This window comes from Camelus dromedarius, chromosome 28, assembly GCF_036321535.1.
Source record: "Camelus dromedarius isolate mCamDro1 chromosome 28, mCamDro1.pat, whole genome shotgun sequence".
NCBI classification, from domain to species: Eukaryota; Metazoa; Chordata; class Mammalia; order Artiodactyla; family Camelidae; genus Camelus; species Camelus dromedarius.
Window position 1 is genome coordinate 6448410 of NC_087463.1, and position 27960 is coordinate 6476369.

The 27960-nt window shown below is 48.3% G+C and overlaps 1 protein-coding gene across 1 annotated transcript in view; it reads right to left on the minus strand.

Annotated features, from left to right (window-relative positions):
- LOXHD1 (lipoxygenase homology PLAT domains 1) overlaps positions 1 to 27960 on the minus strand; it is a 152179-nt gene that overhangs the window by 123579 nt on the left and 640 nt on the right. The window contains exons 2-4 of the mRNA XM_064480296.1: positions 21200 to 21314; positions 14523 to 14603; positions 12451 to 12635 (exon numbers count right to left, since the gene is read on the minus strand). Of these exons, the coding sequence (XP_064336366.1) occupies positions 12451 to 12635; positions 14523 to 14603; positions 21200 to 21314 (381 nt within the window). The remainder of the gene's footprint in view (positions 1 to 12450; positions 12636 to 14522; positions 14604 to 21199; positions 21315 to 27960) is intronic.

Consider the following 27960-nt stretch of genomic DNA (forward strand, 5'->3'; position numbering starts at 1 on the left):
CAAACTCAGCAACTGCGGCTCCCTTTCTTGCTTTCTTCTCTTTCCAACCCAGATTCAACTCCACTGCTGGAGTTTATCCTCCCACAGTGCTGGGAACCCAGCGCTGCCAGGACGCTGGCTGCCAGAGGTGAGTACTATGTGTCAAAAGAATTAACATTCTGCAAACCCCTTGAACCAACCATTCAGTCCCTGTGCATAACAATTAGTTTATGCTGGGAAATAACTGTGTTCACAGATTGCCTAACAAGATGTCTATCACAGCATTGTTAATAATAACAAAAAATTGAGAACAACCTAAATATATCCCAAATGGGGGATTGTTGGCATGAATTATGATCTTCACCCATTCATGGACTACCATGCAGCAGCTTTTTAAAATAATAGTTTAGAATATTAGTCAACGCTACAATATAATATTAAGTAAAAACCTGGTTACAAAATTGACTATATCGCATTTTCATCAATATGTAGTGTTTAACACATTCATAAACAGAAAGAACAGGAAGGAGAGTCACAAAATGTTAACAGAGGTGTCTCTGAAGCTAGCCTACACAGCGATTAAGCTCAAGGCTCTGGGTTTATTTTTGGCTCCATCACTCATAAGGAAGTTACTTAACTTCTTTGTGCCTCCATTTCCTTCACCTGTAAAATGGGGATAATAATACCTCCTTAATGGGGTTGTTGCAAAGATTAGACAGACAGACATACAGACAGATAGAAGATAAATAAGAATGATGCCTGACATGGAGAAAATGCACAATAAATATTAGCTATTATCATCTTCGGGTGATAGTATTATGGAAGATTTTATTCTTTTTCTTGCTTATTTATATTTTTGAATTTTTTTTACAACAGCCATATTTTTCCCTTGTAATTGAAAACTAAAGATTGAAGTCACATAAAGTCAAAACTTGAATAAGTCAAAACTTGAATAAGTCAAGCCCTCTGGGGTCCAGAAGAAGCTGATGAGAAGTCCTCTTGATCTGTAAAATCCACCTGAAGGACATTTGCACACGTGAGAAACACTCTTGCACCTTCAAAGTGGCTTTGGCACCAGAAACCTTTGAGCTAGTCAGAGTGGCTACAAGGCTGGAGGGAGGATTGAGGACTGGATGGAGGAAGAGAGAAAACAGAAGCAAGGACCACCAGGTCAACAGGCAGCCCCAGGTAGATGGGAACCCCTCTCTGACTTCTGCTGGGCTCACTCTGGCCAACACTTGGAGCTCAGGGGAGGGGTCCAGCAGGAAACCATTGGTGGCTGTATTGGACACCCAGAGTTGGATCACGGCCAAAGTAGTATCTGTATCATAAGTTCACGTTCTCTTGCATACAGGATGCAGCTCTGAGAAAGTACGATTTCCACAAATAGAAACAAAGGTTATTATAAACACCTATTTGAAAATCAAGAATGGGGCAAATATACAAAGTCATGCATTCCCATAAAAGTTCTGGCTGCTAGGTTGGAGGAGAATATGGCTGGCAGTGGTCCAGGGGGTGGAGAGGGGTGCTGAGACCACAGCTTTGTGATTGAGACACTGTGCCACCAGGATCCATCAGTTCCTAAAGTGCCCTCATCCTGTTTGAAAGCCTGGTTAACTCCTTCTCACCCATGAAGTCTCAGCTTAAGCATCACCTCCTCTGTGAAGCCCTTCTGATTCCTCCTCCCTCAGTGCCTTGCATTGACCTGGGTGATCCCTCACCTAGAGCATTCTATCCCTTTGCACGGTGATTATTTACTGGCCTGACTTTCTCCCCTCTAGACTCTAAGCTCCTACGGAGAAAAGCCCTTACATCTTTACCCTGAGGCCAAAATCTGGGGCATAGAAGATTCCCAGTAAATGCCCACTGAGTCACTGAATGACACTGGAGGAGCAGGGGCGGCATCTCAAGCCCAGGGCTCGAGTTCTGTCCATAGTTCCACTGTGTTGCTCAACCTCCCTGGGCTTCCGTTTTCTTCTCTATAAAATGGAAGAGGGGTAGATGAGGTCCTTTTTGGTCCTGACATGATCTGAAACTCTTCACCCGGTCCTCATTCAAAGCAGTTCTCTTCTTCCCACTCTTTCCGGAGACGCTTTTCTGCAGTGAGAGGCGGCAGCAGACGGGGTGGGTGGGAAGCCACTGTGAGGTTCAGAGGAGGAGAGCTCTGCGGGGCCAGCCCAGCCCTCCCCACCCCGGAGCCCTCGTGGCTGTGAGTCCGTGGTTCCAGGACCACCACCGTAGGGTTCTCAGGAACCATGACTCCCACGCAGCAGCCACCACTAACAGAGCTCAGAGGGCCCAGGGGAACATTTGAGCCAGGTTAGGGGATGTCAGGGAGAAGGACGGGGGCTGGGAAGAGCAGTGCTCCCTGCAGGCTTCGGCTACAGTCAAGGTCATGAGCCTACATCCAGTAGTCTAGGCCTGCCGGATTCTGGAGGGGATCCTGGCACTTTGTGGTTCCAAAGTCCTTTCTGATTTTGAGAGGCCAGGATCTTGAGTCTGTGCATCTCAGAATCAGAGCAAGCCTAGATGCAGAGGAAGGAGGGGGAGAGACATCAGCTTTGTACCAACAGCAACGCCAGACTGGCGTCGTTTACTGAGCACTTACTCTCTGACCTGCACTGCACCGAGTCCTTTATGTTCGGTCCCCAGTCCTTGTGAAGTGGGAATTAGTGGTATCCCCATTTCCAGATGAGGAAAGAGAGGTACAAAGCATAAGGCCTCTGCTCGTGCTTAACTGGCAGAGATGGAGAGTCAGGTTTTGAGCACAGACAGTGGGGGTCCAGAGACCGAGCTCGTGGTGGGGAGAGGGGCATGGCAGGATAAAAAGCAGCTGTGGGAGGAAATGGGGAGGAGGTACCCGCGGCAGAAGGTAGGGGCCAAAAGCCAACTCCTGTTGCCCTGGCGGAGAACGGCTGGTCCCTTCTTTGTTGGGTTGTGAAGGTAAACTCTCTACCAGTCCTGAAAAGACCCAAGAGGCCGCCTAGTGCACCCACTCCATGGAGGAAGAAACTGAGGTCATCACCACTGGGTGGCAAAGCCAGAAATCGAACTCAGGGTGTACAGCCCCATGTGCTTTCTGACCCTCAGAGCTATTCTTTTGAATCAATGATTTAATCACTCTATTGTATCCTCCAATAGAATCTGGGCGCAAGTCAGGGCTGCCGGTTTATTTAGCAGAGCTCTCACGGCAGGTGTGTTTTGCATCAATCACCCAGGCTGCTTTCATTCTGTATTTGTTCGTGCACCATGCAGTTCTCCAGCTGGTCCATAATCCACCGCGGGTCAGCCCACCCTGCACAGGCCCGTCACACGTCAGTCACCATCCCTTCCTTGTCCTGTTCCTTCTGCAAATGCCCCCTGAGCCCTGTGCCCAACCCGGTCTTGCCAAGACCCGGTGCACATCTGGAGCTGTGTGATAATCACCGTGTGGCTCAGTGTGGGCCGGAGCGAAATCATAACCCAGTTACCCGGTCCCCAGGCACCCGGCAGCTTTCAGCCCCCAGCGCTGGCTGTCCCATTTGGTATAGCAAAAAAAAAAAAAAAAAAAAAAAAAAGCCAATCCATTTGCTCCAGACCGGGAAGCAAAGAGAACGTCACCCGCCCTCCCCACCGCCTGCACACTCCGGCCCACCTGCCCAAGCTGTGGCTCCTTCTTGTGGGCTCTCTCTCCTCCAACAACCAGCCCCTCAGTCTCTTTGGAGCATAACGCAAAACTGGCTGCAGCCGTAGTTATTATTAATCCACCAAAGAAGACTAAACGCTCCCTAGAAGAAGGCTTGTCCCTAAGGAACAGGTCCCAGCTGGGAGCAGTGGGGGTGCCTGGACATTCTGAATACAAGGGCCCTCTCGGCCATCGGTGAGGCCCAGGTCTGAAGCCCTGATGAGCTGTCGGGCCTGGGCTCTGCCAGCTCCCGGGTGTGCCAGCCCCCGGGCCAGCTGGAACTCAGCTCCTGGCTCCGGGGCTCGTCTCACTGCCAAGCTGGCAGCACTCCCCCGAAGTGATGTGGGCTCAGTGCTAATTTAAGCCACGTGATCAACTCAGTGCTTTTCAAGGTAGGAGGGTTTGTGGGTTGGCACTGAGATGGGTTCAATTACTTGGCCAGGAGGCAGGAAATGACATCACACAGGCAGAGAGAAGGCCAGGCAGGGTCTGCCCTAAACAAGTTTTGCTGGTGCCTCACCTCTGGGTGACAGTCCCCTGCCCAAGCTCCTTCAAGATCCAACAGCTGGGTCACCCCAAATCTACCCAGAGAGACCACTCCATCTTATTCACCTTGTCTACCCCAGATGTCCCCAGCCAGATCTTATGATACTGTCCCCCTTCCCACCTCCAGCTTCAGGGATGTGCCCTGAGCCTCCCTGGGGCCAGAGAGGTGTGGGTATCCTTGTGTTCTCAGCCTGTGTAACTCTACAGCGTGCTTATCAACCTCATCTGGGTGCTGGACCCCACGAATGTCACACCAAATGTGCCAACAGCAAGGGGCGGGGGGTGAGGTGTATAATCGGTGGGCAGGAGACACCTGGAGCCAGGTGAGTGAGCCGAGAGATGCTTAGCTAGCTTAGCTAGCAGAGTGCCAGAGAAGTCCATCCCTGCATGGGACCTCAGAGAACATCCGGGTTTTCTGGGAAGATGAGGAGACAGCTGAGGGAGGACAGGTAACTTGCCTCAGGTGCACAGTTACCAAGGAACAAGCCTGGAAGCCAGCCCTCTGGCCCCCAGTAGCACTCTCTCCACCCATCTCTGCTGCTGGTCTTCGTGAGTGGGTATATCTGCACACGATGCCCACCGCACACCCATGATCTTCACCCACGCCCCAAGGCCCCAGCGACCAAGTGCACAGGCACAGCTGAAAGGGGCACCCTCAGAGGGACCCAAGCTTGGCTGGAGCCCAAAGAGGCAAATAGCGGCCCTGAGACAGTTTCTCAGCCGTTTATCCATCTCAAAACACCTGAGGGTTACAACACACCCCATCAGCCACAGTGGTTTGTTCTGGCTGCGATTTGGCCAGAATGTGTCTGACCCTCAGGGAGCGGGTGGGAAAGTTCCTCGTCTCTGTGCATGAGATTCCTCGCACATCCCTTGACTGCCATTGGGGTGGGAGGACCCCACTGAGCATCACTGCACTACTGCGGAAGGCAGAGACTTCAATTTCCCCAGAGTTGGCAAGGGGAGCAAAACCCAAGACAAGGGAGCAGGTGATGCTTTCTGGAAAGGCTGAGGCTTTAGACCTGATGGGGTCTGGGTGCATAGAGAAAACTGAAGGAGAGGATGAAAGAGAGCAGATGAGGCAGAAGAGGAGCAGGTGATGAAGTTTCCTTTGACCTTGGCATGTATTTTTGTGGTTGATTCAGTTTTTCTCTCTAACTGACTTGAGACACACGCTTGGGAGCAAGGAGAACTGCCCCCCCTCTCCCCCTCCAGGTAGCAGGCAGGCACGCCCAGGGCTCTGGGGAGAGCAGTCCCCGTGGGTCCTTGTTGGATGGGGATGGGGTCTGAACTCCGGAAACTGCTCTCAGGGGGTCTGGCTTCCGCTCCACTGTCTGGGAGCAGGTGGGGAGAGGGTGTCTCATCCTGTCCCTCAGGCTCCAGTCCCATTTCCCATGGGTCCCTTGAAACCGCCTCGTGGTTTATTAGTGCTGGGGAGAACAGCATTCTGAGCACCGCCTGCCAGACGCTAGAGCCAACGCAGGCTGAGCAAACAGGCTGAGAAGTGGGAGCTGCCAGCCTGAGACCAGGAAACAGAGGAGGCTATTCAGGGTCATGGACGCTCACCTTGAGCGTCTTCGCTGCAGGTGCAAAGTGGGGGTAAAAATAGACCTTACCTCCTAGGGGTGCTATGAATTTTAAGTAAGACACTAATTGTAAAGTATATGCGCATGAAGACACAGGCTACAGAAGGATATTGTCCGAAGGTCACATAACTAATAGGTGGCATTGCTGAGATTTGAACCTAGGACTCTGGGACTTGGAACTGGAGATCTGAAGTGCCCTCCACCTTCTCGGTGGGTACCTTGTACTGTGGTAATCTGTGTCATCCATTGGACTGTGAGCACCTTGAGGGCAAAGACTGTGTCTTTATCCCAGACCTGGGATCTGAGGGCAGCTCAGGGGGACATCACTGATGGCAGCTGTTGATGATGATACGTCAGTCCGAGGCCTGGGAAGATGCGCTTAGATTCTGGCCAAGGGCTTTCATCCGTGTGTAAATATTCATGCGGCTACTCTGCCCCTCTGGGTTCTGAGTGTCAAGAGGGTGAGCGATTCCAGACAGGATGAAAGAAATCCTCTAGGAAAGGAGTCAGGCATCCACGGCAATGTGGGCAGGGTGCAAAGAAGCAGATGGCAGGAAGGAAAATTTTGGAACAAACTCAATAGCCGAGACTGTTTCCAGGAATAATCAATGCAGATATGCTGAAAAAGCAGCTGTCAACTTTCCCCAGGCCCCAGAAGATGCCAGGACCCCTGACACCCATTCTAAGAAGGAAATGAGCATAGACATGGCTGTTAACTCCCTGTTCAGGCTGCATGATGTCTGAGATGCTTAATTAGGAGGTGTGATGTCTGCCTGGACCACTTCATTGAGATGTGGTGAGGAGCCAGCCAAGACGGGGACACCCACACCTGCTGACTCACGTGGGGATGAGTCAGAAGAATCCGTGAGGTTCCTCCAGCAGCTTTGAAGACCTGGGCAAGGACTGAGGATTCGTGGTAGAGACAGCATTTTCATCTTTTCTTCCAGGGGAATAAGAGCCTTTTGACTACAAAGTCAATATGGTATAGTGTCACTGTTAAAAACAGTTAATGAGAATTTAGGATGCATTAAAAGAAGCAGAACATCAAGGGACCCTGAATAGCCAAAACAATCTTTAAAAAGAAGAACAAAGTTAGAGGTCCCACACACCCTGATTCCAAAACTCCTATAAAACTACAGTAATCAAAACAGTGTGGCACTGGCATAAGGACAGACATTTAGATCAATGGAACAGAATAGAGAGCCCAGAAATAAACCCTTGTGTATACATATGGTCAAAGGATTTTCAACAAACGTGTTAAGATCATTCAACAGGGAAAGGACAGTCTTTTCCACAAATGGTGCCGAGAAAACTAGATATCTGCATGCAAAAGAATGAATTTGGGCCCTTACCTTTCAGCATATACAAAAATTAATTCAAAATGGATCAATAACCAAAATGTAAAAGCTAAAGCAGTAGCACTCTTAGAGGAAAACGTGGGACAAAACTTCATGACTTTGGATTTGGCAGTGACTTCTCGAATACGACACCCAAAGCATAGGCAACAAAAGAAACACTAGATAAATGAAATTTCAGAAAAATTAAAACCTTTTGTGCATCAGCAGACACAAACAACACAAAAGGCAGCCCACAGAATGGGAGAAAATATTCGTAAACCACATTTGATAAGGGTTTAATATCCAGAAATAGATTCTGGATAGATCCCTACCACTTTACAACAAGAAAAATAAAATCTGATTTTTCAAATGGGCAAAGGACTTGAATGGACGTTTCTCCAAAAAGATAAACAAATGACCGATAAGCACATGAAGAGATGCTCAACATCACTTGTCACCAGGAAACACAAATTGAAACCACAGCGAGACACCACCTCAAAACGATTGGATGGTTATTATCAAGAATAACCAAATAGGGGGAAGGTATAGCTCAGGGGTAGAGCACATGCTTAGCATGCACAAGGTACTGGGTTCAATCCCCAGTACTGCCATCAAATATTAAAGAAATAAACCTAATTACCTCCTCCTCTTCCCCCCTAAAAGAACTGAAAAATTTGAAAAATAAAACTAAAATAGTTGAACAACAACAAAAAAAAAGACCTGCAGTCATTCATGGAAAAATGAAGAATTTTCGCCTTTCTCTTAAAAAAAAAAAGAACCAAACAAAAACCCCAGAAGATAAGTATTGATGAGCATGTGGGAAAGCTAGGACGCTTGTGCACTGCTGGCAGGAATGCAAAGTGGTGCAGCTGCCGTAGAAAGAGCACGGCTGTTCCTCAAAGACTTAAACGGAGAATTACTATATTAACTCTCCACTTCCAGGTATATATATAGAGAGACTTGAAAGCAGAAACTCGAAAAGGTATTTGTATACAATGTTCACAGCAGCATTATTCACAATAGCCACAAGGTGGAAGCAACCCAAATGTCCATTGACAGACAGACAGAGAAATAAAATGCAGTCTATACGTACAATGGAATACTATTCGGTCTTTACAAAGAAATGAAGCTGACGCGTGCTACAACGTGGAGGAACCTTGAAGGTACTTAGCTAAGTGAAATAGGGCAATGGATTCAGGGAGGCCCTGTGTTCTGATGAGCCCCGGTCTGAACACAGGGTTCTAGCTTGGAAGGCAGGCTGGAGATGGGGCAAGAGGAGGGGCTGAGGAACCTGGGGGTGCCATCCTGAGAGGAGAGGGCTGTCTTCCCACCGCCCAAGGGCTGATGTGATAACACCCTGCGTTGTGTCGGGAGGTCTGAGTCAGACAAGCAAATGTCTCAGGGAGACTGTACCAGGTTTAATTTCAGGTAGGTCTTTCTGACAACCAGTGCCACTTAGCCATGGAATAGCTTGCACGGGAAGGTTGGGAGGTGTCCCCCACCCAAGGGAGGCTGGATTTAAACCAGGGCGGGAGGAGCAGCCCGTGGAGATCCTGTGGAAGGACTCCTGTTGACAGTAGGCGATCGGGCCAGCTGACCTCTGTGAGCCCCTCGCCGTGATCCCTCAGGCTCTGATCCCTGAGGTGCCAGGCTGACTGCCCTTGACCTTGCCTGGCCCAAGGGGTAGACGGAAGGCACATTCCACCAGGAATTAGGAGCCCTGCCTTCTAGTCCCAGCTCCATCTGTGATTGGCTGTCTGATCTTGGATGAGTCGGCACCTCTGGGGCCTCTGTTTACTTACCTTTGTAACTAACACCCGCCCGCCCTCCCTCACCCCTCACCCCCAGAGGTGCAGTCAGGACAAAGTGAAGCAAACTCTCAAGAAGAGGAGAACCCAAACACCTCACCAGCCCTCCCCGCCTGCCTCCTGGCCTCTGCCTTCCCTTCCTCTGAGATCAGGGCTGGTCGTGTTTCTGCGGGTGTAACTTGCACACCACTGGTACACGCGATGCTAGTGGTGTTACATGAGGGTTATCTAATGTTGTATGTTAATTTTAATATGTGCTAATTATACCCAGTATCAGTGGCAAAGAATAAGAGTGAAGTTTTTTTTACAATAGTGATACTTCCTTTTTAAAATAAACTTACAAGTTAATGTAAGTGATAAAAAGTGAGGAACAAGTAAATAATAAAGAAAGTGATATTTGAAGAAAGTAGAAGTCTTGAAGGTGGAATGTGAGTGGCTGGGATTTGAGAACCCCAGATGGACTGGGGGGACATAACCGCCTAGGTCCCAGGGACATGCCCCGAGGCCTGGTGATCAGACGCAAAGAAAACCAAAAGGCAAAGCCATTTCGGTTGGTCCTGCTGCCTGGTTTCCTTCAGGTGCCAGATCCAGTGATCTTACCCACCCTTGACAGCTAAGAAACAGAACTCGGTTCTAGGATCCTCCGTCCACACCATGATGAGTTGATTGACTTCGACATCTTTCTTTTGGAACCTGCTGTCTCTGCGCATCCTCATGTCTGCCTTCTCCCCAGTGGCTCCGTGAAGGAAGAGGGCAGCCCTGACCCAGCCATTCACCTCGAGGTGGTGGGAACATGTTGGGTCCCTCCCTAAAAGTACACTTGAAGAGAAGACTAGAGGGCAAATGTCAGGTCTGTGCCACGCGGCCGGGGTGATGTTCCTGTCCAGGGCAGCAGCCCCAGCGCTCTGCAGCTCACCTTCTGCACCAAGTAGGTCAGGCTCCCCTCACGCATGTGTCTTTAAGCAAGATAGGTGAGATCCCCTGCAGAGGAACCATCTAGAAACCTGATCGAGGTCCAGTCCCCTCCACCTTGCTACTATCTGTTGATCCCCTCAGTCAAAGGGTCAGTCAGTCAGCCTGGAACATCTACCCTCCCTGAGGAGCAGAGATGAAAGAAGATTCCAGCCGATTATCAACCGGAACTTTGGGAGATGACCCTTGGGGGTGGGGAGATGGGAACCAGGAGAGGGGGATGGAATATACACTGAAAATATCCCCTTTTCTCTCTCCTCCTCCTGACTGGGTCCACATACCACTTTTTTTAAAGAGCTTTTTTTAAATGGAGATACTGGGGATTGAACCCAGGACCCTGTGCATGCTAAGCATGTACCCTACCATTGAGCTATACCCACCCCCTGCCCAAACCCCACATTTTGAAATATTTTTACCTATCAAACTGCATGGAAATAATTATCTTCCCTATTTTGATAATCAAAAACCTCCAAACATCAAATTAGTATAATTCCAGGTAAAAAGCAAAGACACTTAACCTTTTGTTTACCAGTGCAGTCCCTGGAATATTTGAAGATCATGTTTTTCATTCCCTCTCCCAGAATCTAGCCTGGAAATACTAAAAACCCAATGCCCTCCAGCCCATAAAGGGGCAGGGGGCCCGGTCAGGCAGCCTGGCTCAGAGACTTTAAGAAAACACTGCCCTGGACAGTTCTTGTGGAAAGTCAGGGAACCACTGAGTTACATCAATTTTTTTCTCAATGGTGATTTTCAGAAGCTCTTCTAACAGTGGGGCTCTGGATTCTCATATGATCAGAGCAGAAGGGAGGATAAGGAGCTAAAAGGAGGGGAAAGAGCAAGACAGGGGAAACTAAGAGAACAAAAGAAGAAGACGGCAAGTTTAAAATTTGCTAAGGATTGATACTGATAGACTGGATCAAGAATTAAAGTGCTTAAGGTCTGTAGGAGAATCAGTGAAATTTACCCCAATCAAAAAGACAGGCGCAGGGGGCGTGGGCAGGCAATTCACACACACACACACACACACACACACTCCCAAAGGGCCAATAAACATATGAAAATATTCAACCTCACCAGTAACCAAAGAGAAAACACTGAAAAGCCCCTTCTCCTACCCAACTGGAAAGGTAAACAGTGCTTCCAGCTATCGGCAAGGGTGAGGGAAGTGGCCGCTCTTACACAGCTGGTGGGACTGAGCACTGATGGACCCTTTCCAGGACAATTTGGACAATGCCCATCAAAAACCATGTGTACTCTGTTTGACTTAGAAATTCCACTTAGGAGTTTATCTTAAGGAAAGAATCATTTATCTGTGTGAAGACTTAGGTGTATTGTTTATAATAGTATTATTCATAATAACAAAAAAATTTAAAGGGGAAACAATAACAACATCCAACTACAAAGGATTCAATGAATAAATGATGGCACCTCCCTACACCAGAATGCTACACAGCCATGACAAGTTGGGGTGTTGAGTGACATTCCATGACATAGAAATAAATATGCTCCAGCAGGGGATGTTGTTCCAGCCCATTCTTTCAAATTACATATGCATAGAAAAGACCAGAAATAAGTGCACAAAAATGTCACCAGTGATGTTTTTCCAGGTGATAGAATTATAGATATTCTTTTTTATGTTTGCGTGTCTGAATCTTCTAAATTTTCTGCACTGGTCAAATTTGGCTTTTGTAATAAAAGATTGATAACGTATCTTTTTAAAAAAAGAATCAGTGAAGTTGCAAGTTATTATGATGAGGACCACAGAGGAAAGGGACAAGAGTTCAAGGTCAGCTGGGAGGTGGGAGATCAGAGGTAGAGAAATTGAAAGAAAGCCTTTCCCCTTTGATGGACCATGACTCTACCCAAGCAGGGTATTATGATGATGGTACCCACAGGTGATGTTCCCGTTTTGGGAAAGGCAAATATGTTCAATAATGAGGTCAAAACTTTAGGGAACAAAGGTGTGATCAAATGGGACCTGGGATACAGTGTATGTTTTCATGTGCTTTGTTTCCCTGCCTCCTGTTGTTCCTGTAGATCTAAAATGTCTTAATGTAAGGCTTTGGACCAGAGATGCATTTGAAATAAGTTGTTTCACTCCTCATAAAATCAGGAGGAGTCGTGGGCAGCACGATGAAGCTCTGGAAGCTGCGGGTTCTGATTCACACCTACCATGTGTAACTCACCTTCCTTGGGCAACAGAAGAAAAGAAAGGGGATGGGAAGACAGGGAAAGATGCCTTTAGACTCAGAGGGAGCTCTCTGTAGATACATGCTCCTCCTCAACAAGAGCTGATGAAAGCACAGGGTGTGCTCAGGACTGTGCCCATTCCTCTACCATGCCTCCAGGTCCTCTTGCATCTCCCGCTTCCTTGAGCTCCGAGAACTTGCTCTTGGGAAGGTCACAAGGAAGAACTGGGGCTTCACCTGAGCCCTAGCCAACAGGAAGACCCTGGAGGGGTGGCAAGGGGCAATGGGGCTGCCCAGAACGAGACAGAAGCCTGGGTGAGCCCAGCGCAGGCAGGGAGGGAGGGCGGGGAGGCTAGCCTGGGCACTGACCTCTGGGCATGTCCATGGGGTTGAAGCTGGCCAGCAGGTCACGGCACCACTGGCGGTCACCCTCCACCTTGCTCAGCCAGTTGTTGCAGTTGAAGTAGTAACGGAGGTGAGGCCGCTTCATGTCGGTCACGATCACATGGTTTAGGTACCAGCTGGCATTCAAGCCTGTGTTGTCGTGCTCGATCCTGGGGCAGAAGCAGACGCCCACGTGGTCACTGGCAGCGAGGACACGCCCCTTCCATACTGAAATACTCAAATGTTTACTCCAAAGAGAGGTTCAATCACTTTGCTTTTGTTACTTTATCTCTCATACCTCAGTTTTCTCATCTATAAAATGGGGATACCTTGCAAGGTGGATGTGCGTATTAATGCTTATTGCATTGTTACATTGGCTGCAGGAAATACTGCCTTCCACAGAAAAATCTAGGATCGCCAAGGCTTGCAGTGGGACCATTTTGAGCTTCCCTTCTCTCCTGGACCCCCAGACCCCCCACATACTTAGTCTCACCACCCAGAGGACCCTCCACTGCCACACAGGCCGGTGTTGCCCCACAGAAATATCGTGAGCTTCTTGTACGAGCCACATGGTAATTTTAGATTTTCTAGCAGCTACCTTGAAAAAGAAGCAAAGACATTGGTGACATTAATTTTAATAATAAATTTCATTTGGCCCACTTATCATTCCAACAGGTAACTATGCAAACATTTATTAATGGGATATTTTACATCCTTTATCTTGGACTAATTTTTCAAAAATCTAGTGTGTTTTTGCACACACAGCACCTCTGCTTTGGACTAGCCCCATTTCGAGTGATCAGTAGCCACGTGGGGCCAGGGGCTACTGTACTGAGCAGCAGAGATCCAGACTCTTCAAAACTGGCCCCCATTAACTTCTCCCACTTCCTATGGTCCTCTTCGTCCTTGGCAGTCCCAGTTTCCTCTCTGAGGTCTAGTTACTTCCCAAGAACTTGACCCTGAGATAACCTCACTTTGCAACAAGCATCCAGTCCCTGCCCATCACGTGAAGCCTTACAGTCTTAACAGGACAAGCACAGCTCAAGTCAGCACACACCCAGCAGATGGATGACACGTGATATACACAGGATGCGTGCCTCTGCCTGGCACAGAGCCTGGCGCGTAGTAGGACCTCAGCTTAGTGGTTTCCTTTTCCACACACTGCCACCCTCTTCCCTGCTCATAAGCCCCTTCCCCACACAACCAGTGCCAGGGCCCACAAACGTCCCTTTTTCCCCAGTAAAGAGAGTTCATGGTCCTATATTTTCTAGTGGGAGGAAGGGAAACCAGGGCTGAACAGAGGCAGCATTTGAGTCCTGTCCAAGCCCCCTAGTCTGGGTACAATCAGACAGTAGATGAATTTGACATGCTGACAAATGGGCATGAACTTGAATGGGGGTGGGTAGTAGGAAGAAGCGGGCAAAAGAGGGCAATTGAAGGCTCTTCCCTGGCAACCAGGCTGGTAGAGTTATCCCTCCCCAGACATGCACAAAAACTCCCCGAGAGAGAGCGGGATCGGGGGGGGGGGGTTCTGTCGACAGGAATCCTGCGACGTGGCCTGGCATCTCTGACTCTCACCGGGTGCTGCCTGTACGTCAGTTACTACTCTAAGCACCAATTCATTGAGTCCTCACTAACCCGAGGAGCTGGGCACCATTATTGCAGATGAGGAAACTGTGGCTTGGAAATGAAATCTGCCCAAAGCCCCCAAGCTGGTAAATGGCTTTACCATTTACCAAATGGCTGGCAAAGGGCAGAAATCTGAACCAAGCCAATCTAGACTCAGAGTCCATTAACCACCATTCTAGGGTTTCTCAGAGCTTATTTCCCAAGTGTGTGAAAATTTATCTCAAATTGTCTTAATCCAAAGAAGTGAATCTCTAATGGGCAAGTTTAGAGCACCATGACTCATAGTAAGAGAGAAAGATCTGGCCTTTGGTCGCCCCTCAGATGATGCCAGGAGAGTAATCAACACCCAGAAAATGTCAATAGTGATGTCAGTGCCTAATCTACTTGCCTTCATCTCACCCCACCCAGGTCAGGGGCCGGATTCTCACCTGATTTTGTAGATGAGGCCCACGTTGTTGGTCCTCACCCGGAACACATCGACATTAGCTTTCTCAAAGGCAGACTCGCTCCTACAGTGAAGGTGCGCACAGTTAACACAGATCAGCACTTGGCTCCCAGGCCTGGGAGGAGAGCCAAGAGCTGGCATCCCACCTTCTTCCTCCACCGTCCCACTCTAGGAGGTGCTGCTGGCAGCCAGTCCCATTCTTAGATTCTTTTCTGGCGTAGTTCAGAGAGGTGGAAAGCAAGGATGGCTAGTATTCATTCCTTGCTTTCATACCCAGGTTCTCATGGGCTCCTTGCTGTGCATCATTAAGACAAGCTTGGCAGATAACGTTAGCCCCATTTTACAAACAAGTAAATTGCTACTTGGTAGCAGAGCTGGAACCAGAACCTGACTCCCCAAAGTCATGATCCAATGCTGTGTGGTGGCTCTGGGCTGGGAGAGTGGAGGAGGAAGGAAGGTGTGATGAATGCCCTGGTGCTCTTGGGTCTGCAGGCCAGCTGGCCTCTCCTCCTCACTTGCCATTGCTCTTGCTGGGGAGAGGTGCAATGGCAGCCCCAAGTGGATGCAAACCTTGGGTGGTGGTCCGTGGTCCTGCCACTCCAACAAGAAAAGAAACACTCAACCCAAACCAGCAACCAAGGAGGTGGGGGCAGTGAGGGAATGCATATCTGGCATCCCACAGATGGTGCAAACAGAAGCAAGTACACCTGAGGTGCTCAAGCAAGTCCAGACTCAGGAGCAACTTAGAATCCATCAGCTTAGACACAGAAAGCCTGGAGCATGGAGTCCTCCGCGAGTGGAAGCCTGAATCTCACGTGGACGTCTGCTCTGTCCTCTGTGTGGGCCAGGACACTGGCCACGCAAGCCCAGGGCTGCTCACAGCTCTTCCTGACCCCACGGTGAAGTGCTCGCCAGGCTGAGCCGTAGACCCCCCTCCATGCCCCCGGCCAGGGCTCTCAGCACACAGCCCAGGGAAAAAGAAAAACACAGAAGACATGTCTATTTATTGGACATCATGTGTTTCAAAATAAAGAAGGAGATGAGGGGCCTTCTTCCCAAGGCAACAAGGCTCAGATTCTTCAGTAACAGAAGGCTTTTAAGATTCTACAGACCCAGAAGCTGTGATTCTGCAAATGGACCCACTTTGGCAAACAGTCTGCCCTGGGGAGAAGTTTCCTTATGGGGGCTCATCATGAGACATGGGGCCCAGGGCCCTTCTAGAGCAGTGCAGAGCTCATGACATCAGGTGAAAAGGTACACTGAAGCAGCGGGTCAGGGACAAGGGCCCCTCAACCTGCCCACAGGGTGAAGTCCAAGCACAGAGGAGAAAGAGGAGAGAGGGGTGGGAACTCCTGGGTTTGGCTGGAGAGGAAGGGCCCGCCCCCCAGGCTGGCTGCAAGAACCAGTCAGAATCTCATTTCCAACATGAGTAACAACGTGGTCCGCATTCTGTTTCAAAGTCGAAGAAGTTGTTAATTGCTTGGAAAACACGTGGACGTCCATTCTGTGCATCAGGATTGCATGAATGGGAAATAAGGAAATGAATAAGAGGTATTTTGTCTTTCAGTATATGAGACAAGGAAATGGATTTTTAGAATAGACTCAACATCATATAAATACATCATATACATATCCTAAAAAACAGTTACCCTGGGAAGATATATGGCGGAATATTATGCAGCCATTAAAAATCTTATTATGAAAGAATATTTAGTGAAACAGAAACAGATTTATGAACTAGGCTTGAAACAAAAAGCAGCTTAAAAAGAGAATGTACGAACAGAATAACCAATACAAACAGGATGCCAACTTCATTTAACAGTAAGGAGCCAAAGGATGTATACAAAGACATCATGTCTGCGTGGTAAGACTATAATGAAATGCTGGTTATTTATTCTTGTCTGTATCTCTTTTTCTTTTTCCTTTTTTTTTTTAAGTTTTCTGAAGGGAGCACATTTTGTTTTTGTAATGATGAGAAAAATCACAGTCCCCTATTTCAGCAGCCCCCACTCCATCCGGCAGCTGCCTGTGGTGACTCCTTTGGAATGAGTTTGAGGATCCCGGCTTCATCTGCTGGGGGGTGGGGGCGTGGAATTTAGGGAAATAACCAACACCAACGCGTAGGGGAAGAGGAGGGTGATTTGGAAAGGAAAAGACAAGGTGTGATTTGGAAGGAAATCAGCTGGCTTTCTGGGCTGCTCTGACAAGAGTTCCGGCTCCAACAGCTGCATTCAGCAAGGGGAACCCCATGCCTTCAGAAAGGCCCCGTGCGCACAACCAGGTGGAATGTGGATTCGTACTTTCCAGAGTGTTTGTTAAGTAACCAACCATGATGCTCTACAACAGTCACTTAAAAACAAAATTTTTAAAGAGAAATGGGAAAAAGGGAAACCAGGAGAGAAGGATCCACCAGGATGGGCAGAGGGCACGCTCCGTGCTGTCTCAGGACCACACTGGAGCATCCAGGATGTGACGCGATTGTCTGCAGTGTTTACAGGATGGAGACCAACGTCTTGGCAGACAAGAGCAGGGCCCTCTGCACCTCAGGGGTCTCTCTTCAGAGGGGAGAAAGCCAAGGACTGCAGAGACAGGACTATACTGACTCCCTCCTCTCAGGGAGGGGCCAGGACAATCCCAGATGAACCCTAACCCCACCCCACTCAGTGATCAGACTCCAAAATCCCCCCTTCTGGAAGGTCAGAATGCACATGCCGGTGGGTGTCAGAAACCTGACTGGACGTGGGGTGGAATCAGCAAAGGACAGAGGGTTGGTGGTCAAAGGAAACTACTTCACATGTCTCTGTAGAAGCCTGCAGGTTTTCCACAGCTCCTGCTCGATCCTCAAAACCCAGTGCAGTACATCGCCCCCTGCCCACGCCTGCCACCCCAAGGGGACCCCACCGGGACCCCACCCACGAGAGCCTTTCCAGGCTGCACAGGGCATTTTAGCCACCAGCCAGGCAGAGCCAGTAGGCTAAAATCCCAGGATTCTCCGACACTCTCAGATGGTGAATTCTCATCAGGAGGACTGTGTTCCAGAACATACATGAGATCCCATCCTTTTGCCATATCCTGAACGTGTGGCTCAGTGCGGGCGTGGCCCTGGGTAGCCAGGAAGGGGGCTTCCCCTGGAGTCCAAGGCTGTTGGCATGTGACTGGTGTGGGGGGCGGGGCAGAGGTCAGCTGATTGGGAAATCGAAGTGAATATGTCACATTCTTTGCTGCCTAAGAGAGGGTCTGATGGTACCGAGGAGTGTAGACTCCAGACCGTGAGGGTGAGAACAATCAGCTTTTTTAACATCAGGCACTGAAGGTTTTCTTGCAAGAGGAATTATTTTTGTATTAGAGGGGAAAATAAATCCTGAAAAGTCCCATGGGAGTAGAAGGGGAAAACCTGAGGCAGAGGAGATAAGACACAAGGAAGAGGGGAACTAAGGGGAGAGGGAGGAACGAGGACGTGGGAGAGGGAGGAACAAGGACGTGGGAGAGGCAGGAGAGAAAGGTGGGGTGAGAGACTTAGCCAAACGTTGCGGAGAAAGGGGTCAGGGAGAAATTCCAAGAAGGGTGGTTGCTTAATTTTAAGACTGGTGGGGCAGGAGGGGCATCTAGTTAATATTCCATTTTAAACTTGTCCTGCTTTCATGTGAATTCTCTCTGATGCCCTGAGCTATCTGACGTCTGATGCAGTTTGCACGTGTGTGCACGTGTGAGTGTGTGTGCGCATGCATGTAGGTGCGTGTGTCTGTGGATCTCAAACAAGGAAAAAGAGCTAAATTCCAGGTGACACATGGGTGTGGGTGTGGGTCTGGGGTGACACAATGTGACGAAGAGGGAACAGCAGCAGACAGCGAGAGGAGAGGAGGTTTCCAGAGCAGTGGGCATTCTGAGCCAGACCCCAGGGACCACTTCTGGACTAACTGCATCTAAATCCCACAGAGCACGGGGACCCCCGCAGACACCTGCACCTGGGTTCCGCAGGCAACCTGGACTTTCTCGAAAAGCAACACTCCCTTCCCAGACCCGAGGTCTCCATCTTAAACTGGAAGGGTCTCGGATGGTGAGGACTGTGTGTATGCAATTCTCTTGGTAGACAATTTGTCTGGTCTTCCAGCAGCCAGACTCTGGTCCTCACCTGCCCTGTTTATCCTGCTCGCCACCTTCAGGTTGATCCTTCCTGGCTGCATAGTATGTCGAGCTGCCACTGATCGGCTTTCAAGCAAGACCTTCTACAGAGTGGTCCTCCCCTGCCTTTCCCACCTTCTTCCTCTCTGCCCCTCCATGCAGCTGGCAGGTCCCCTCCCAGTTCCCTTAGGCTGCAGTGCCCATTGTGGCCTCAAGCCATTTCCCTTCACCTAAAGTACCTTCTTTCTGCCCCTCCCTTACCGGAGTCCTTTCCACCACTTAAGGTCCAAGATTACATGTCCTTCCCTCTGAAGTCCTATTCTAGCTACACTGATACCAAGTCATTTAATAAGCTCTATCTGCAAAGAACCAGAAGAGATGCTAGAGGCCCAGAGCAGACCTCCCTTCATCTTCTGGTTCCACAGGGCATCTCTCCATGCATCACCTCTCCAGCCTCTCCAGGACATCCAGCTGATGCTGCAAAAAGTGCCTGCAAACCTGCAACCAGCCCTCCCCATGTGCTCCTGCAGGCAGAGCCCTCTGGCCAGCAGGATTGGGGTCCTGGCCAGACCTGTGCCCCTGCTGCCCAGCCTGGAGCAAGGCACAGATACAAGATAGACCCCTACCAGCAGACGCACAGAGGAACTGGGGAGACGTTGGTTCCTATATGCAAAGCTAGCTCAGAGAAGCTGGCTGCTTCGCGTGGTTTCAGCCCTGCCTGGAGACCTCCCGGCCCTGCCTGCTCCTTCATGCCTGAGACCCCTCTACCATGATGCAGTCTTTCCTTCCCACTGAGAAGGAAGGTTGGAACTCACACTCCCAGGAAAAGGGGACTCAGTGACAAACCTTTACATGGATTTATAAAAGCTGACTCTGGGGACCTTCCTCAGAGGGTGTCTTGACAAAGGAAAAAGGTGACGGGGAGAGTCTGAAGCTATTAGACGCATGAGAGAAGGAAAGACAGTGAGGAACCACCACGAAAGGAGAAATGGTTCTTTTTGTTTAAAAAAAAAAAAAAAAAAGACAGACTGAGGACTCTGGAAACCAACTGGCCAGCTCCCAGGGGTCTAGTGGCTTCTCCCTGCAGGGGTGCCCTCTGGGGAGGACACATGGCAAAGAGGATGGCTATTTCATGTATTCTCTTTACCGTGCCCACATCACTGGAGGAAAGGACTTCCACAAGCCAGGCACTCTGCAGTGTGAGCAGCACGAGAAGGCGGGTACCCTGTGCTGCAGAAATGGACAGAACAGGACGTTACACCGGCCTCGTCGCTGCGGCATTTACACCAGAGACTGCATTCGGGGAAACGAGCTCCACTGAGCCTGGTCAGTCTGCAGAGTTTGTGGCGCTATTGGCCTGGGGACCCCATCTTTCTACCGCTTCCTCTGCCAGCCCTGGAGGTGCCAGGCCATACACCCCAGAGGCCCATGGGGCAGTCTCCCGCACACCCTCCAGGGCCACGCAGTCATGTGCTCCAGGAAATGTCTGCATCAAGACCCTGTGGCTAGAGGACCAGCTTTCCCATCAAAAGCTCCATGATTCGGAGCTGCTCGCCACTCCTCTCTTGGCCCCAGTTTCCTCATGAACAGGCTGGAAGAGATTTAGTGGTTTTCAAATTTTTCTTTGGCTGCAGAAAGAACCCTTGGTGCAAATAGAATCTGATTCAGAAACTCAGGGGCCGAGATAACCATAAGTTGAACTGCTGCAGAGGAAGAAAGGAAAGAAGGGAGGGTACGGGGGTGGGGGGTGGGGGTGGGAGCCGGAACCAACTGGTCAATCCCGTTTCATTCATCGCAGAGTGAAAACCAGCGGCCCAGACCCCCAGTGAGGCCCCCGGATGTCTCTGGTCCCGCTGCTTTGCTGCCGTGTGTGGTAACTGTGTGCGCACCTGGTGATGCGGGCAGAGGGTGGAAAAGAAGAGAAAGCAGCGTCTGCTCTCAGTGGTCACAGTGCAACGGGGGACACAAGCACACACACACACACACACACACACACACACGCACATCTACACAAACACACGCACTGGCTTGAGTGTGTGTTAGCGGGCAGGCAGGTTCCACGTGATGTCAGTCCCCGGGTAGGACGTGGGTGCAGAGCGTTTAAGCTCAGGGCTCCCTCACATGCTTGAGCTTGTCTCCTCTTCCCAAAAGCTCCATTAGTTCGGGTTTATCACTTCCAGGTGACATATGAGGAAGCCAAGGTCCTGGATGCAAAGAGACTGGGTCAAAGGTATATGGCAACTAAATGGTAAAGCTGGCCCTAGACCACATTTCTTGATCCTGAGTGTTTATTCTCCCATCTCAAGGGACAGCTCTGAATTCTTGGGAAATCTGAGATCCAAAGGAGGCATTACTGTCCACAAAACATTAAGAGAGGAGCTAAGGGAGGTTGGCAGAAAATCACTGCGAGAGACCTGGCTGCCACGTGGTCTGGGGTTAGCAAGGCCTGTGGACACACGTGTCTTCTCCCATGGGATCCAGAACGGTATCAACCCCGACTAACAGCCAGGACCCCACCAAGGCTGAGCTGGTACTCACTTGCTGGTAAGATGGAGCTTGGGAGAGAGCCCATTCTCTCCAAAAATGGTGATGAAGACGTTGGCATCTGTCCCTGCACCACGAACATTGCCCGTGGCTGTGACCACCTCGTACACTGGAGGAGGAAAGAAGGAAAGCTAGAGTCCTCTATGGGCTTGGGGAAGCCAGAGCTCCTGCTGGCTCCACAGGGGATGCCCAGCCGCAAAGGACTCTACGAACCCCTGCAGCAACCCACAAGCCTCTGAACAAGGCTCAGACCCACAAGTCCTGCTGTGAGACCAACATCTCCCACTTAACGCTGCGCACTCACGTTACAGGTGAGGAACCTGCAGGCGAGGGGACAAGCCCAGGTCACACTCTACACAATGTCAACACCGGAGCACAGCCCAAGGCCTCCCGATGACCGCCTGTGATCTTTCCAGCACAGCACACGGATGCCGTCCCAGACAAGACCTTCTTCAGAGCCTGCCCCTGACTCTCATCTTCCTCTCTGCCCTCTACACAATGCTGCTTTGCAGCCCTCACTTCCCGTGACCTCCAGGACATTGCCATGGCAACCATTCAGGCTAAGCCATCCTACAGCTGGGATGCAGAGCTTTGCCAGTGAGTCCCTTTTTGGCAGAGGCACTGATTTCCCTCCCTTTGTCCCCTTGAAGCTTGCTCTTTTTTTTTTTTTTTAACTGAAGTACAGTCAGTTACAATGTGTCCATTTCTGGTGCACAGCACAATGTCCCAGTCATGCATATACATACATATATTTGTTTTCATATTCTTTTTCATCAAAGGTTATTACAAAATATTGAATATAGTTCCCTGTGCTATATAGAAGAAATTTGGGTTTTTAATCTATTTTTATATATAGTGGCTAACATTTGCAAATCTCAAACTCGCAAATTTATCCCTTCCCACCCTCTTTCCCCTGGTAACCATAAGATTGTTTACTATGTCTGCAACTCGGTTTCTTTTGTAGATGAGTTCATTAGTGTCCTCTTTTTTTAGATTCCACATGTGAGTGATATCATATGGTATTTTTCTTCCTCTTTCTGGCTTACATCACTTAGAATGGCAATCTCAAAGTCCATCCATGTTGCTGCAAATGGCATTATTTAATTCTTTTTATGGCTGAGTAGTATTCCACTGTATAAATATACCACAACTTCTTTATCCAGTCATCTGTTGATAGACATTTAGATTGTTTCCATGTCTTAGCTATTGTAATTAGTGTTGCTATAAATATTGGGGTCCATGTATTTTTTTGAATTAGAGTTCCCTCAAGATATATTCCCAAGAGTGGGATTGCTGGATCATATGGTGGGTTTATTTTTAATTCTTTGAGGAATCTCCATACTGTTTTCTGAAGCTTGTTCTGTGTGCTCTTGATGTCTTTTTTTTAATGTCCCTGGTTCTGATAAAGTTCCCTTCAAGAGGGAAAAAGGAAGCAGGATATTTGTGCGACTCCCTGTCTCTCATGATAATCAAAGCCTTAATTCTTCTCAGTCTACACCACAGGACTTTCTGACCTTCAGATAACTCCTAGAGCCCTCCCTGAGATAATTCCAGGACGTGAAGTGTTGCCCGTACAGTTTGCACATATACAAAGACATTTCCAAACCAAGTGTCCACAGGAAGATGACCAGCATGGTGGAAATTCTAGAATTATACATCACATGAGAGAAGACACAGAGATACTTGGTTTAGAGAAAAGAAGTCTGGAGTACAGGAGAGGGATGAAGAAACTACCTCAATAGTTGATCCAAGGGTACATGGCTACTTCTTAAATAGGACACTAACCATTAAAATATGATAAATTAGGCTTTAATTAAAATTAAGACCACCATGAGAATGAAAAGGCAAGCCACAGACTAGAAGATATTTGAAATGTACATACAAGCATACCTTGTTTTATCATCCTTTGCTTTATTGTGCTTCACAGACGCTGTGTTTTTTACAAATTGAAGGTTTGTGGCAACCCTGCATTGAGCAAGTCTGTCAGCACCATTTTTCCAAGAGCATTTGCTCACTCTTGTCTCTGTGTCAGATTTGGGTAATTCTCACATTTCAAACTTTTTCATTATTATTATATTTGTTATGATGATCTGTGATCAGTAATCTTTGATGTTACTATTGCAAAAGAAGATTATGACTTGCCAAAGACTCAGATAATAGTATTTTTTTAGCAATAATGTATTTTTAAATTAAGATACGTACACTTTTTTAGATATAATGCTATTGTACGCTTAATAGGCTACAGTATAGTGGTAAACATAATTTTTACAGGCACTGGGAAACCAAAAAGTTCGTGTGACTCGAATTTTACTTTTTATTGCAATATTTGTTTCATTGCAGTGCTCTGGAACCAAATGCACAATATCGCCAAGGTCTGCCTGTCCTGTATCCAACAAAAGACTTACCCAGAAGATGTAAAGAATCCATGCAAATCACTAAGAAAGAAGGACCACACAATTGTTTTAATGGACAACAACTTGTTTTAAAGATAAATATACATTTACCATATGACCCAGAAATTCCACTTTTGGGTATTTACCCAAGAGAAGGAAGAACATAGCCACACAAAGACCTGCACACCAATGTTCACAGAAGCTGTATTCACAATAGCCTTGAACTGGAAAAAACCTAAATGCCCATCAACAGGTGAATGGATAAACGAAGTGTGGTATAGCCATGCGATGGAATACAGCTCGGTGACAAAAAGGAATGAACAGATGACACACACAAGACGGGTAAGTCTCAAGAACATTCTGCTGAGCAAAAGAAGTCAGACACAAATGCCAGGTATATGAAATTTAATCTACTGTAACAGAAAGCGGAACATGGTTGCCTAAGGTTGGAGTTAGGGGAAATTGACTCGGAAAGGGCAAACAGAACTTTTTTTTTTTAAATTTTTTTAGGGGGAGGTAATTCTGTTTATTTATTTATTTTCATGGAGGTACTGGAGATTGAACCCAGGACCTCGTGCATGCCAAGCACACACTCTACCACTGTGCTCCATCCTCTCCCCTCACACGGAACTTTTGAGGGATAATTTAAATGCTCTCTATATACACGGTGCTAGTGGTTACACAGATGTACACATCTGGCAATACTCATCAAAGAGCACATTTAAAGTGGATTCATTTTCTTGTAGATTATATTTCAATGAAGTTGCAAAATGGACAAAAGACTCAAATAGGCATGTCATCAAAGAGGATCTCCAAATGGCCAATAAACATGGAAAAAGGCTCTGCATCATTCTTCACAAGGGAAATGCGAACTAAAATTACAGTGAGACCCTACTATACACCACCCAGAATGGCTAAAATTAAAAAGACTGACAAATACTAAGTACTGGCAAGAATGTGGAGCCACTGACGCTCACAAACATTGCTGGTGGGAGTATAAATTTGTACAAGCACTGATAATTAGACACGAGCCCACCCTGTGACTCAGTGCTTCTACTTCTAATTATAAATTATAAATCCAGGAGAAATGAGTACGTGTGACCATCCAAAGATGTGCACAGATCTGTAGCAGCTTTATTCATAGTAACTAAAAGCCAGAAATAACCCCAAAGTCCATCAACAAAAGAATAGTTAAATAAATGGTGATATATTTCTAAAATGCAGTAGTAACAAATTAAAAAAAAGAACAAAGTATATAACGTGTCACAACATGGATAAATCTCTCAGATATAACGTTGAGTGAAAGAGAAGCTAGACACACGAAAAAAGCCTATATATTGCGTTAGCCCATTTATATGAAGTTCAAGAATAAAAAAACTGATGTACAGTGATAGAATCAGGAGAGCTATTACCTCTGGGAAGGAGAGCGAAGGAATTTTCTGGAGGTTAGAAATGCTTTGTGCCCTGTTCTGAAAGGTGGTTATGCTAGCATGCATATATGTAAAAAGTCATCACACTGTACCTTTATGAGTTTTGTGCTGCACACACATATATATATTTCCTCAATGTTAAAATTTTAATTTAAGAAGTTCAGATAGCTGAAGAACTATCTTATGGAAGACAAATATCTCACAGAAGACACAAAATTTGGTTTGGAGTGTCCCAACTAATAAAATCCCCTGGTCAGCACAAAGAATTGTTAACAGTAACCAGGGTTGCTCCCAGCACAGAGCATGACAAATAGGAGAGGCTCAATAATTATATGGATGAATGAGAAAATAAATGAATGAATAAAACAATCAATGAAATGGATATGGACTATGGAAATAAATTGACCAGGATTTGAATCTCAATTCTACTATCACTGGCTGCATGATTTCAGCTAAATTTCTTACTGAGTTTCATTTTCCTCATCGCTGAAGTAGAAATAATTTCTTCCTTGATGGGTTAAGGGTTAAATTAAATAAAGCAAAGTTTTCAACTTTCATACTCATTGACTTAGCATTTCCACTTCTGGGAATTCATCTTACAGACACTCTCACAGTTGGATGAAATACATGCGTTCCGTAAGAGGTGGACTGTTACCATCATCACCACCATCATCGTCACCAACATCCTCTCCACTGTTGTCATCATCAGCACCATTATCATCATCATCACCGCTGCCATCATCTCCATTGACAACATCCCCAAGGAAGCTGGCTTGGGAAATTGTGTTCCAACAGATGCTGGACAATGCCCTGTCTGGGATGTAGGAGAGGAAAGGTCCCCAGGGATAGAAGCTTATGCAGGATGGCCTCTGAGGTCCTTTTGGAGCCCAGATTCTGGTGGGAGTCACTATCTTCCTTTCATGGACCTTGTGTTAGTCAGGAGATAGACCAGTGCCCCAGGCTCAGCCTAGCCTCAGAGTATCAAGAGAGCCTCTCTCCTCCCTCGGGCTGTTGGCGAACTCCAGTGTAGCCAGGAGGCGACCTGAGGAACAGAGAAGAAAATCTAGACTTTTCTCCTCTTCCCTCTTCTTCTTCCCCATCACATTCACCAAGATTCTCCATGTAATGCAAGAACCCAGGGATCAGAGGGAGCAGGAGACACACTGTTGTAGAACTGGGAGGGTAACAGTGACGGTGCAGTGAAGCTCAGCATGGGACGACTGGCCACAGCATCCACATTTACCGCCCAGTCTGCAGCCGACTGCACAGTCAGCGGGTCCGTGTCCCTTAGAAATGTCAGCGTGGCGCCCACCTCGGCTTGCTCTTCTCCAGCTAATTTTAGTCATGATTGGACAGTACAAGAGTGAGGACCAGCCAGCCCAGACTAACGCTGCTAGTTAACAGCTTTGTGATCCTGCACACATTACTTAACTTCACTGTGCCTCAGTTTCCTCACCTGAGAAAGAAGATGTTGAGACCCCAACCCATTGGGTTGTTGTGAAGGTTAAACTGGTTCATACGAGTAAAGTGCTCGGCGAGGTGCCTGGTGCCCGACATACAATGTGCTAATGGGCAGCATCGTGACATGAAGTGGGGACTTGTCCTGGGAACGGACAGGTGAAGCTCTTGTCCCTCCTATTTGTGACCTTCCCAGAGCCTTAGTCCTTCACCTGAGACTAACCTCACCTGCCTTGACTGTTTCCAGGGATCTTCAGGATTAAAAGTGAGAATGGAAGTGAAAAGGCTCTGAGAAGTGTGCAAAGAAGACTATATGGTGACATACAGTCACACTGAGGCGGGCAGAGCCCATGAACAGAGGTAGAAGGGCTGGCAGCTATGAGAGGTTCTAGAATGTTCCATCAGCAGCCCTGTGGGCTGGGGAGAATCACCCCAAAGTGGAGCGTATTTGTCATGGGTGCTGACCCCATGTCTAGACTCAATGCCCCTCCCCCACCCGACAGAGCTCGGAGCATGCGTGCTGAGAAGAGGTGGCAATGCCCCTCCTTCCTCCCCCCACTCCCACCTCCACCCCAGGAGGCGCCTGGGACACCGTGCTGGGAAAGGGGCCTCTGCAGAGCCACTGCCTTCATGGTGCCACGGCAGTGGCCACCTTCTCTGAGCCTGGGTCTGTGCTGGGAGCTGGGTGAGGTGTGGGGACAAATAAAGGAGGCCCCACCCTCAAGGAGTTCAGTGTGGCTTAGGCGACAAGCCCAACTCACCAGACGCTCATGAAGCAATGGAACCACGAAAAATCAGATTTAATCAAGGAACTCCCCGTGGCTGGGAATTAAGGTGGGTGACTGGCCCATGGACATTCATCTCATGTTTGGGGAACGAGTGGGTGAATATGGTGCTTATAGGAAGCCAGTTAGAGGAAGCGCTGAGAATTTAAACGCTATCAGGGACCAGGCAGGCAGCGCTGATGAGTAAAACAGACCTCTGAGTGATAAAGCCCGCTGCCTATAGGCATTCACAATCAAATACATTTTTTTAATTGTAAAAGCAAAAAAGGAAACAAATAAATAAAAAAAAAAACATCAAAACAAGCAAACACCCTCTGCAAGTCAAAACTGCCTCCCAGGACCCCAGTTCGCCCTTTCTGTGGTTTACCTGGCGAGAAGGTGGAGCATTTCAAAGCAGCTCCCATACACCTCAGAGGAAGGTGAGACTCAAAGGACAGGGCTCTGGGTCCAAAGCACCAACTGCACCCCCTCCCACGGGGGCCACAGCATCATCTTGCAAAGCCCTGGGACCCCATTTCCACCAGCCATCGTGGGCAGCAGCCCCCAGCCCCGGTTGGGCACACAGTGAGGGTCCAGGTCTCCCCCCACAAGCCCCTTCGCAGCCTGAGGCGTCCCCCACCACAGAGACCAGGCTGGAACGTGGCTCCTGGGATATGTAGGACCTGGAGAGTGTGGCACTGTGGGTCCAG